This window comes from Anomaloglossus baeobatrachus, chromosome 10 (assembly GCF_048569485.1).
Source record: "Anomaloglossus baeobatrachus isolate aAnoBae1 chromosome 10, aAnoBae1.hap1, whole genome shotgun sequence".
Classification (NCBI taxonomy): Eukaryota; Metazoa; Chordata; class Amphibia; order Anura; family Aromobatidae; genus Anomaloglossus; species Anomaloglossus baeobatrachus.
This window is the reverse complement of record NC_134362.1, coordinates 169,817,771-169,830,607: the sequence shown is the minus strand read 5'-3', so window position 1 is coordinate 169,830,607 and position 12,837 is coordinate 169,817,771. Positions and strand designations below refer to the sequence as shown.

At 44.6% G+C, this 12,837-nt stretch overlaps 1 protein-coding gene across 2 annotated transcripts in view; it reads left to right on the top strand.

Annotated features, from left to right (window-relative positions):
- Positions 1–6,785, top strand: part of CETP (cholesteryl ester transfer protein) — a 52,614-nt gene extending 45,829 nt beyond the window's left edge. For both annotated transcript variants that reach the window (XM_075326891.1, XM_075326890.1), the window contains exons 12-16: positions 881–948; positions 1,257–1,299; positions 2,081–2,150; positions 3,451–3,536; positions 6,601–6,785. In XM_075326891.1, coding sequence (XP_075183006.1) covers positions 881–948; positions 1,257–1,299; positions 2,081–2,150; positions 3,451–3,536; positions 6,601–6,675 — 342 coding nt within the window. In that variant the 3' untranslated portion in view covers positions 6,676–6,785. The remainder of the gene's footprint in view (positions 1–880; positions 949–1,256; positions 1,300–2,080; positions 2,151–3,450; positions 3,537–6,600) is intronic.
- The last annotated feature ends 6,052 nt before the right edge of the window (positions 6,786–12,837 follow it).

Here is a 12,837-nt window from a genome sequence, read left to right as displayed (position 1 = left end):
GTTCCACAACCCAAAATATTTGCTGTATTTATACAAAGTTATTACAGTAATACAAACTAATGTACTGTATTCATATAAAATTATTACAGTACACTGACACAAAATACTGTACAGTAAAAGCATATAAAACAAATTAAACTGCACATTAGCTTACAATAGAATTGTTTTTGTGCGGGAGGTACAGTATAAGCAATGTGCTGCACTGGTTAGCAGAAAGAAAGTACAATACAGTATCCACAAATGCAAATTGATGGACATGCTATATACAGTAGTATATACTGTACAATGGTATACAATATACAGTATACCGTACATATGTACAGAAAGTTACCTCCAGAGCGTGGAGTGTGGTGTGGTGAAAGGACAGAACCGGATGTGTGCATGGTGAGTATTTGCTCTTCTTGCAAATCATTGCTCTTAAACCAAATTACAAATTTGTAAAAAGCTTTGCTTGTCTTGCAAAACGCTCTCAAACCAAGTTACTCTTAAACCAAGGTTCCACTGTATACTGGATAGTTTGTAAAATGAATGATGAGATGCTTCCTTATCACTACATAGTGATACAAGTGTATTGTGTAAAACTACTGATTATGCTGGGCGGTAAATGACATATTACTGCAAAGGGGCCCACCAGAGGATTCTCCGGTCCTCCAGTGGGCCAGTCCAAGCCTGCTGATACCTTATCTAATGTGTATTGGTATCTTCACTGATGTAACCGGGTAAAGTCAGTAACCGATCCAAGGAAATAAAAATATAAATTCCCTCTTCAATTAAATTGAAAAATATTGTGATGTTACCAAGGATTATTACTGCTCTGGAAGAAAATAAAACTTGTTACAAAGCAATGATATCAATGGACCAATGTTTCTTCTTTCTGCAGGAAACGGTTACTGCTGTCCAGGCCTCCTATGCAGACAAAAAACTGAAATTGCACCCGTCTGATCCTATGTGAGTTGAATGTCAAAGTCTACAACCACAAAATAACCATGATATTGTCATACAAAGATGTATCTAATCTGGATGTTGGGGCATAAAGCTGCTATATGGACTGCTCCTTACCGTCTTATTTAATGACTTTAAACAATTTAATTAATTGCAAATGTTTCATGCTGAATGATGAGGCCGTTCCTGGTTAGCACTAACTTTCTCTGAGTATTGGCATCAAGAAATGTATTAATTTTATTAATATTTTTTTTTTAAGGGTTAATGCAAACTTTAAAATCACTTATTCTCTTTTTTTTTCTTCTCGATATCAGAATTTCTATTAGAAATGTCAGGAGTTCCCTAAAAGTTTCCATGGTGAGTACATTGCAAACCACGGCATAATATAGAATTGCTAAATTAAAGGGAGTTTCCTATTTCAGGAAAACCCTGACCCCAGCTGCTTTTTGGCTAAAAAAAACCCCAAAACAAAACAAACTAAGCTACAGCTTTAAACACCCTCCCCAGGTCCAGCATTGAGCTCTGCTGCCATTTCCAGTGTCTGTTATTAGCTGCAGTGCTACTGTCATGTTGACAGCACTCAGCCAATCAGTGACCTCAACGCTTATGGGTGACTTATGGCATCAACTCGGCAAAGCTGCTGGCTCACTGATTGGCTGCAGTGCTGCCTTTGTGACTTCAGCACTACAGACACTGGGAGACTCTGCACTGGACCAGGGGAGAGTGAGTAAAGCTCCGTTTGTTTATTTACGCATTTCAAAGTGATTCCCCACGTCTCCCTCAGATGTGAAACACCTTGTGTTTTTCTTCCTGAAAAAAATCGGATGGAAAAATAATATGAAAAATGTGCGCTAAATATCCCAAGTCAATTGACAGCGTTTATTAATGGCTTCATAATGGATTTATCGGGTGGCACTGGAGAGCCAGATTCCTAAATTTTGGAGGCTAGTTAATGTGCATACGATTTTCCTCTGGAAGGATCACTCCATAAGTCTCCATATACCGGTTCGCAGTCTATACAGGGGCAAGCAGCACCCTCGTAATACGCAAGGTTTTCATGTATTTAATAGGGTTATATCTAGTACTATATGGATCAACATATAACATGGTCACTTGGTAATGAATATTTCTCCTACAGAATGAAGAACAGATAGAACAATTTCTCCAAACTGTGGTATCTGAATTTGGGATTCCCGCTATAGTGAAACGTAAGTCTGTATTGGATATTATTGGATATCATATGCAGATCGAAACATTAATGGCACAGGATATGTGTCCAATAGCTGTGTCCCACCTATAGACGCGCCATTAAAGGGGTTGCCTCAGGTTCAGTCTTCAGGAGCCCACTGCTCCTCTGTTGTCACGCTAAGTACAGGGAAATACCAAGCGAACCGTGAAAAGGGAGGGAAGAGAAGGGGAAGATCCAACCTTCTGCTGACCCCTGGCTCCTCTGACCACCCTAGATAGATTCCGCTCCTATGCGCCAAGCAGGATACCTGGCCCTGGCTGACCCTGATCTGGGCCCGAGGTAGGGAAGGGATGGGATGAGCGCTTAGTTAACCACACTAAGCTCTAAAGAAGGCACAGGGAGCTCAAATATGGAGAAGTGAACAAACAACTTATCTCCAAGAAGACTCAGGGATAGGGACAGAAACATACAACAATGTTTCTCCAGATGAATACAAGCCGACTGCTTGCACTCAAACTATATAGCACTTTAACTCTATCACCAGCAAGCACCAAGGGGAAATGTGGGTATTTAATGACACATGGGGTAGTGATGATGATTAGCAGCTGAAAGGTGAGAATATCAGCATGGTCCTAAAAGGAAAGGGATTAATTCTAAGCAGAGTAGATACATAGGATACCATTTACACCGGAGCAAGAAGAATAGAATGTCAGGGAACAGTTTGTGTAGCCAAAGACTGTGACCTTCTAAAGCCGGACACCACAGGGCTGTGTCAACTGGGACACCCAAGCTTTCTCCTAGCCAGGAGTGGCGTATTTCTGAAGATTGACAGTTCGGACCAGGGTCATGTCCCGAACTGTGCCCTTCCAATTCTGCAAGAAGTAGCTTTTCCTCTGCAGCAACGGAGGAGAATAGGGTCACTGAAACTGAGTGGATCCAACGCTTTCAAGATCTGTAGTACTGCACTCCTTGCTTAAAAGACCAGTCCCTGCTAATAGATTGCAGGGGTCGCAACAAGCAGTACCCAAAAGGAATTAGAAACCTCTCTGTTCTTGAGAATGGAGAACAATTTTAATAACAAGTAACTTACAACCATGTAAAAGTGGCCCTAATGTTAGATGACTATAAGGCAGTCAGAGAAATATGTTGGGTGCCCTAATAAATTAATATTCAATATATTTATTACAAATAATGTTCATTTACTCAATAAAATTAATAGGACTATTTCGTGATTCTATAAAAAAGATGGTGGTTGTTGTCACTATGTTACCGTAGGTTGGGTTGTGTGGATTTTGTAACTCTATTGAGTATTTTCACAGGTTTGGAGACGGCTTTGACCTCCCTGATGAACAGTAAAAGCCTAAATTTATTTGAAATCATAAATCCTGAAATAATCCCTCATGAGGTAAGTGCAAAATAATACACAATGTATTAAAGGAATTGTCCATGATTGGAAAAGAAAGGCTCTGCATCTTTTTTTCTGCCTATAAACAGCCCCACTCTTGTCCAATGGGTGTCTGGTATTGCAGTTTCAGCTAAAGGGTACCTGTCGCTTTAAGTATATATATATATATATGTATATATATATATATATATATATATATACACAGTACAGACCAAACGTTTGGTCATACCTCCTCATTCTGAGAGTTTTCTTTATTTTCATGACTCTAAAAATTGTAGATTCACATTGAAGGCATCAAAACTATGAATTACCACATGTGGAATGAAATACTTAAAAAAGTGTGAAACAACTGAAAATATGTCTTATATTCTAGGTTCTTCAGAGTAGCCACCTTTTGCTTTGATTACTGCTTTGTACACTCTTGGCATTCTCTTGATGAGCTTCAAGAGGTAGTCACTGGAAATAGTCTTCCAACAGTCTTGAAGGAGTTCCCAGAGATGATTAGCACTTGTTGGCCCTTTTGCCTTCGTTCTGCGGTCCAGCTCACCCCAAACCATCTCGATTGGGTTCAGGTCTGGTGACTGTGGAGACCAGGTCATCTGGGGTAGCACCCCATCACTCTCCTTCTTAGTCAAATAGCCCTTACACAGCCTGGAGGTGTGTTTGGGGTCATTGTCCTGTTGAAAAATAAATGATGGTACAACTAAACGCAAACCGGATGGAATAGCACGCCGCTGCAAGATACTGTGGTAGCCATGCTGGTTCTGTATGCCTTCAATTTTGAATAAGTCCCCAACAGTGTCACCAGCAAAGCACCCCCACACCATCACATCTCCTCCTCCATGCTTCACGGTGGGAACCAGCCATGTAGAGTCCATCCGTTCACCTTTTCTGCAAAGACACGGTGGTTGGATCCAAAGATCTCAAATTTGGACTCATCAGACCAAAGCACAGATTTCCACTGGTCTAATGTCCATTCCTTGTGTTCTTTAGCCCAAACAAGTCTCTTCTGCTTGTTGCCTGTCCTTAGCAGTGGTTTCCTAGCAGCTATTTTACCATGAAGGCCTGCTGCACAAAGTCTCCTGTTAATACTTGTTCTAGAGATGAGGTGTGGAGGTGTGTCCAAACTTTTGGTCTGTACTGTATAAATATATATATATATATATATATATATATATATATAAATACTTAAAGTGATAGGCACCCTTTAACTGAAACTGCAATACCAGACACCCATTGGACAAGAGTGGTGCTTTTTCTGCAGACTGAAAGGTGCTATGAAATGGTGGGATCCAGGTCCAGGTGCTGAGACCCCCACCGCTCAGGAGTGTAACTCTTTCCTGAGCAGGCACACAGTGTATGGGTTTGTTCTGCGTATCTTGTGTGATGCAGCATCTCATATAGGTATTACGTGTGCAAGGAAAAAACCCAGAGTGCCTCTATAAAGAGAACTTTTCCCCAAATCTTTCATGTTGAACTGGGCACACCATGTAATAGTGTCTGCAGTTTGATCAGAGCTGTATATCACAGCTCACACACTGAGAAACCTTTCTAAGCTCCGATGGGGGCATGTTCTTTTTCTCCTGTGTGTTACTGCCTGCTTGTGATTGGGCAACATCATACAGGGAGAAGAAGAACACGCCCCCAGTGAAAACTCTTTGATAATGCTCACCTTGACTCAACAATTAACTCATTAAGTGACAAATACTTTCATTGCTAATGTCTCCGTAATAAAAAATAAAAATAAAAAATTTTACTCTGCAGCTTCTATTACATTATATGTCTAGGTCAACATAAAACATTTGGTGAAAGGTCCTAAATACTGCTGTAAATGCATTATACAGTGTCCACCCATATCCTGTCCACTGCCATTAACTTGAGAATGACGGCAGCTATAGGCATAGAAGTGGTGTCTAGGTATAGTAAAGTAGCCATGCACTACACAGTGAAACCACCTATAGCGCCACCTGGTGGAAAACAACGAATTTAGCATTTTTATCTCTAAAACGGAACAAGATAGAGAAAAAAAGTGAACTACAAAGTTGTAGGGCATCATCAATTCAATACGAATCGACACCTTGCATACAGTAATGCTATGATTAGAATGTGTAAAACTCACAAGGCTGCGGATGTGAAGCGATACCTCATGGAGACCTTCCTACAACAGCAGGCATTATCAATTCAATACAAATCGACACCTTGCATACAGAAATGCTATAATATGAAACCCATCACCCGCCCCAAAACATTGAATGCTGGTCACGCATATGGCGCTCATTTAACTTTGATGCTCACAGTGGCCCCCGTCAGCTGCAATGCACATCTGGACTCTACACAGCATACTGTATCTTGCTGCACGTTGTGCAATATGGTAGGGGACACGTTTGCACAAGCATCTGTGATACCTCATGGAGACCTTCCTACAAGTCATTGGGTATGGTGGCTGTGTGGAGTGGCCTCCGCTCACCTGACCAGACCCCATTGGACTTCTTTCTGTGAGGTCACATCAAACAGCAGGTGTACCTGCTCCACCAACATTGCAGGACCTACGACGACGTATCACAGATGCTTGGGCAAACGTGTCGCCTACCATATTGCCCAACGTGCAGCAAGATACAGTATGCTGTGCAGAGTCCAGATGTGCATTGCAGCTGACGGGGGCCACTGTGAGCATCAAAGTTAAATGAGCGCCATATGCGTGACCAGCATTCAATGTTTTGGGGCGGGTGATGGGTTTCATATTATAGCATTTCTGTATGCAAGGTGTCGATTTGTATTGAATTGATGATGCCCTACAACTTTGTAGTTCACTTTTTTTTCTATCTTGTTCCGTTTTAGAGATAAAAATGCTAACTCCGTTGTTTTCCACCAGGTGGCGCTATAGGTGGTTTCATTACGTAGCGCATGGCTACTTTACTATACCTAGACACCACTTCTATGCCTATAGCTGCCGCCGTTCTCAAGTTAATGGTGGTGGACAGGATATGGGTGGACACACTGTAGAGGTCAGTACATCATATGCCATGAATGTGTCTCAAGTAAACTTTTATTTCCTCTTTTTAAGGGTTATTTAATAGTCCAGCTGGATTTTGGATTTCCTCATCATTTACTGGTGGATTTCCTGAAAAGGACCCTGTAGAAGATGAACCTAAAACCAATTATACTCCAATGTTACAATGTTTGAGCCATGTTTGTTCAGTGCTAGAAAATATAAAAGCATGAATAAAAAATAGTAACATAAAAAAACTATTTTGCTTGTTTTATAGCTCTTTTATTTCTGCATGGACCTGAAGACACAGCTCAGAGGAAAAGTATTTCAGACTCTTTCTCCCCCAGAAGAATCGAGCCCCATGTAAGAAGTGTAATTGGTCCCTTTCCAGTCCAATAGCTCATCATAGTGCACAATTCTACTTCTTTGGAGGCATAAATGGGCCTCCTTACCTGTAGCGCCCCTGTGCAGCTACCCAAGATTCACCAATATGTCCACCCACGAATCCGAGAGGAGCTTAATGTAGGGGCAGAGACCCTGATTCCGGTGATGTGTCATTTACTGGGCTGTGTTTTGCTGTTTCAATAAAATCAGTGTTTTTGGCAGCAGGAGATTATCTCTGGTGGACTAGGTGTCTTGTGCCTCCTAGTCCAACCACACCCCACCGCTCATTAGCAGTTTCTGCCTATGCACAGTGTACACAGAAAGCTTCTAGTCAGTGGTGTGGGCAAAGTTTTACTGACCTCAGCATTCCATTCGTCTTTCACAGGCCTGCAGGACATACGGCTCGCTAAAGGGTTTGTTATAGCCTGCAGAGAATCGGAACATGATGTCTTCTTCTTCCTGTAATCAAGTGATTTCATGTCTTTAGAGCATTGGGACTAGGGCAGAGGAGTGCTCATCAGACCCAGCACTGGCGTGCAGCAGCATGATGAGGTCATCACACAGCTGACTTCATCATACTGCTGCTGTCTGTATAGTTCCACAGAGGCAGCGAAGATGGTGGAGAATGGTTGATGTCAGTGGGAGGGCACATTATGGGGTAATGAGGGGGAAATTATGAAAGGGTGTACAGTAAAGTGAGCGCCTGTAGGATACGGAACCTATATGTAGAAAGGTAGTGTGGGTGAATATTATGGAAAGTGGCAGTGTGGGGGATATTTTGGAGAATGGCAGTTTGGGGGGATATTATAGAGAAGGACAGTGTGACTGGGGGCAATAATGGAAAGGGGCAGTGTGAGTGGGGGCAATAATGGAAAGGGGCAGTGTTTGGGGAATAATATGGAGAAGGGCAGGGTTGGGGGGATATTTTGTTCGAGAAGCACAGTGAGAGGCAATTTTTCAGGGGTTCAGCATGTCAGATATTGTTATTTATGTGCAGTATAAGGGCAACGTATCAGGATGTGTTGCTGAAGTTGTAAAAGAGGGAAGTCTGAAAAGACGAGCTCTGAACGTGACATCTCATCAAGGCTTTTGTACTATCTGGAGATAAAAGAGATGAGAACAATTCTTAACATCTCTTAACATTGCGGCTCTTTGGATTGATTCAGTATGACAAGGTGACTGGTATGCGCAGTGACGTGCACACATGGAAAATGATGTAAAATAAGGTCTAACATAAAACTACTACACCTGACCCACATGGTTCTTGTACAGACTACTAGGACTTTTGCTTCCTAAGTGGCCATCTAGGGTTCCACGTACATCCGTAAGAATCCAGAGAAAGGTGCAGAGTAGAGATGAACGAACCGGTCGTGGTTCGGCTCGAGTTCGGTTCGCCGAACAAACGTCCCGTTCGAGTTCGGTTCGTCGAACGTTCGACGAACCGAACTCGAACCGCATAGGAAACAATGGCAGGCATTCACAAACACATAAAAACACCTAGAAAACACCCTCAAAGGTGTCCAAAAGGTGACAAACAACTCACAACACAACACAAACACATGGGAAAGTGACAAGAACAAATTCTCATGCGAAAACAAAAGAGCGTAACGAGGAAAAAGAGGACGAGACACAGATATAGGCATGGCACGCCCTTCTAAAATCATGTAAAACACCGCAAGGTGACTCCAAGCGGAGTCTCCCTTTTTTCAAAAAATTGGGCCCCACACACACCCACCCCTTCAGTGGCAGCACTTGTGCCCTAGTTGTACACTTCACAGCTAGATTTGCATCAAGCACATTCAAAAATACGCCATTCTTAACTGTCCCCAGGATGACACCGGGGTAGGTAGCAAAGTCTTTGCTGAACCATGACTTGTTCATCTTGGCTCCTTTTAAAAAACACAGCAAGCAAGGGTTACTCCAAGCGGAGTCTCCCTTTTTTCAAAAAATTGGGCCACACAGACACCCCATCAGTGGCAGCACTTGTGCCCTAGTTGCAAACAGGATGTTTTGATTTGCATCAAGCACATTTCAAATCCACAAGCATTTACTCTCCCCAGAATGACACAGGGGTAGTAAATTCCTTCTGGATCCATGACTTGTTCATTTTGATGAACGTCAGTCTGTCCACATTGTCACTGGACAGACGCGTGCGCTTATCTGTCAGCACACACCCAGCAGCACTGAAGACACGTTCAGAGACAACGCTGGCAGCTGGACACGACAAAATCTCCAAGGCGTAACTGGAGAGCTCTGGCCATTTTTCTAGATTTGAAGCCCAAAAGGAGCAAGGCTCCATTTGCAAAGTCATGGCATCGATGTTCATTTGCAGATACTCCTGTATCATCCTCTCCAGCCGTTGACTATGTGTCAGACTTGTTGTCTCTGGTGGCCTTGCAAAGGAGGGTCTAAAAAAATTATGAAAAGATTCCATAAAATTGCTGTTACCAGCACCAGTTACAGTCCTACTGGTACGGGTAGACTGTTGAAGATGACGAGACCGTCCCATGTTTGTCAAGTTACAACTGGGAGAATCACTCCCTGCACCTGCACGGTTGTTTGGTGGAAAAGCCGAGCTAAGATCGAGTAACAGCTTCTGCTGATACTCCTGCATACGTGCGTCCCTTTCTATGGCTGGAATTATGTCACAAAATTTGGACTTGTACCGGGGATCTAATAGTGTGGCAAGCCAGTAGTCATCATCACTTCTAATTTTGACAATACGAGGGTCATGTTGGAGGTAGTGCAGCAAGAAAGCACTCATGTGTCTTGCGCAGCCATGCGGACCAAGTCCACGCTGTGTTTGTGGCATAGAGGTGCTACCCGTTCTTTCTTCCTCTGACATCTCCCCCCAACCTCTTTCAACTGAAATTTGACCAAGGTCTCCCTCATCCGCTGAGTCTTCCATGTCCATGGACAGTTCGTCCTCCATTTCTTCATGTTCTCCTGCACCTTCCTCAACATTTCGCCTGCTACCATGCGCCCTTGTTGATCCCTGTCCCCCATGGTCCCATGCCTGCCGCGTTGGTGATGATGAACGTCTGGACCTTGGAGATGTTGTTATGTCTTGCGCATATTAATCCTCCTGTAGTTCCTCCCCTTCCTGTTGTCCCACCCCCTGACTCCGAATAGTGTTTAGCGTGTGCTCCAGCATGTAAATGACTGGAATTGTCATGCTGATAATGGCATTGTCAGCGCTAAACATATTCGTCGCCATGTCGAAACTGTGCAGAAGGGTGCATAGGTCCTTGATCTGAGACCACTCCATCAGGGTGATCTGCCCCACCTCTGTATCTCGTTGGCCCAGGCTATACGTCATGACGTATTGCACCAGGGCTCGGCGGTGCTGCCACAGTCGCTGTAACATGTGGAGAGTCGAATTCCAGCGTGTCGTCACATCGCATTTCAGGCAATGAACCGGCAGGCCGAAAGACTTCTGGAGCGATGCAAGTCGCTCAGCTGCGGCGCTTGAACGGCGGAAGTGAGCAGACAGTTTTCGTGCCCTGGTCAGAAGGCCATCTAGGCCGGGATAGTGTGTTAAAAATTGCTGGACAACAAGGTTCAACACGTGAGCCATACAAGGTATGTGTGTCACCTTGCCCAGGCGAAGGGCCGCACCAAGGTTTGCAGCATTGTCGCACACGGCCTTACCAGGCTGCAGGTTGAGTGGAGACAACCATTTATTAAACTCGGACCGCAGAGCTGACCACAACTCCTCAGCTGTGTGACTCTTATTCCCAAGACATGTCAAGCTAAAGACCGCCTGATGACGTTGCGCTCTGCTGCCAGCATAGTAATGAGGGGTGCGTGATTCCTTCTGCGCAGTGAGAACGCTGGTGGCCTGACCAGGCAGGCTTGGGGCGGAGGTGGAGGACACAGATGAGGTGGAGGAGGCAGAAGCAGTGGCGGAACTTGGACAGACAGAGGATTGACACACAAGTCGTGGGGACGGCAAGACTTGTGCAGCAGACCCTTCACCATCTATCACCATAGTTACCCAGTGCCCAGTCAGCGACATGTAACGTCCCTGTCCATGCTTACTGGTCCAAGTATCGGTGGTAAAATGCACCCGTTCACACACAGAGTTTCTCAAGGAAGCGGTGATGTTGTGTGCGACATGCTGGTGTAGAGCAGGCACACCTTTCTTAGATTAGTAGTGGCGACTGGGCATCTGGTACTGGGGCACAGCGACAGACATAAGGTCTCTAAAATCCTGTGTGTCCACCAGGCAGAAGGGCAGCATTTCGGTAGCCAAGAGCTTACAGAGGGATAAAGTCAACCTCTTAGCTTTGTCATGGGTCACAGGAAATGGCCTTTTATTTGTCCACATCTGAGGGACAGAGATCTGGCTGCTGTGTGTAGACGGTGTTGAGTAGAGTGTCCCTGGAAAAATGCAGGTTTGTGAGGAAAGTGCAGTCTGAGACAAGATGTTGCCTTCATCCAACGTTGGTGCTATCGATGTCTGAGAGAGCTGTACACACGCACTTGTTTCCCCTTCCAAACCAACTGACGACCTACCAAGCAAACTGCCTGTTGCGGTTACAATGGTGGAAGTTGTGCGTGGAAAACCAGGTGTGACAGCTGTCCCCACAGTACTAGAAGATGAAGAGCGCGTGGATGCACTGGAAGGGGCAGGCCGTGCATGGTTCGCTCCGCTAGGCCGCATTGCAGCACGGTGAGCTTCCCACTGGGACCTATGATATTTATTCATGTGACGATTCATGGAAGAAGTTGTCAAACTGCTGAGGTTTTGACCTCTACTAACAGAATCACGACAAATTTTACACATCACATAATTTGGGCGATCTTTTTTCTATGTCAAAAAAGGACCAGGCTAGGCAAGGCTTAGAGGGCATGCGACCTGCTGAGCCCCCCCGACTAGTGCTCAGAGGCAGAGTGGTGGCTGATGATGCAGTTGTAGACGTGCTACCAGTACTCCGACTCTGTCCAGGAAGTCGCAAGGTAACTTCGTCATCGGTTGCATCCTCCTCCACCGCCTCTGTTGACCTCCTCGAGTGCCTGACTGTGGGTTGACAGTAGGTGGGATCTAGAACTTCCTCATCAATTGTTGTGTTTGCACTCCCCTCACCCTCAGACCGAGCCTCTTCTTGCCCTGACCGAATATTTAAGTTGTCATCCCAATCTGGTATCTGCGTCTCATCGTCATCAGTATGTTCCTCATTGTCTATAACCATAGGTGTTACAGTTTGTGACAAAGGGTCAACATTATGCTCAGAAACTTGGTCCTCACGGCCTGAATCAGAGTCACAAAGGTTCTGGGCATCACTGCAGACCATTTCCTGTTCTGTACTCACTGTAGCTTGGGAGCAGACCTCTGATTCCCAGGCTATAGTGTGACTGAACAGCTCTGCAGACTCCGCCATCTCAGTTCCCCCATACTGTGCAGGGCTGATGGAGACTTCAGAGCTGGGAGAAAGCAAGTGTGATTGGGATGACAACTCAGAGGACTGGTGTTTTTTGGATGCGGTAGTTGAGGTGGCTGAGAGGGCACTTGTTGGACCACTTGAGATCCATTCAAGCATTTTCCTTTTTTGGCCATCATCTACCTTTGTTCCTGTTGTTCGTGCCCGTAAAAAAGGGAGCACATCGGATTGTCCACGGTAAGTAGTAGACATCTTACTTTTGCTGGTAGATGGTCTATCTTCAGCAGATGTTAATGGAGCTTTGCCACCTTCCCCACGGACAAACCCTTTTTTTCCTTTTCCAACACGGCTCTTACCCTTTCCACCAGCATCTGTCATTTTGCCACTCATGTTGATTGCGACAAGATTGTGCACTTAAAATGTGGTAGTAAAAATTGAGAGGTGGTGTAGATTGCAGCGGTGGTCTAGCTTTATTAACAGCAGAATAATAAAGAATAATTATCCCTGACAGTGCAACTACGGCCCTTAAACTGGCAGCATAAAT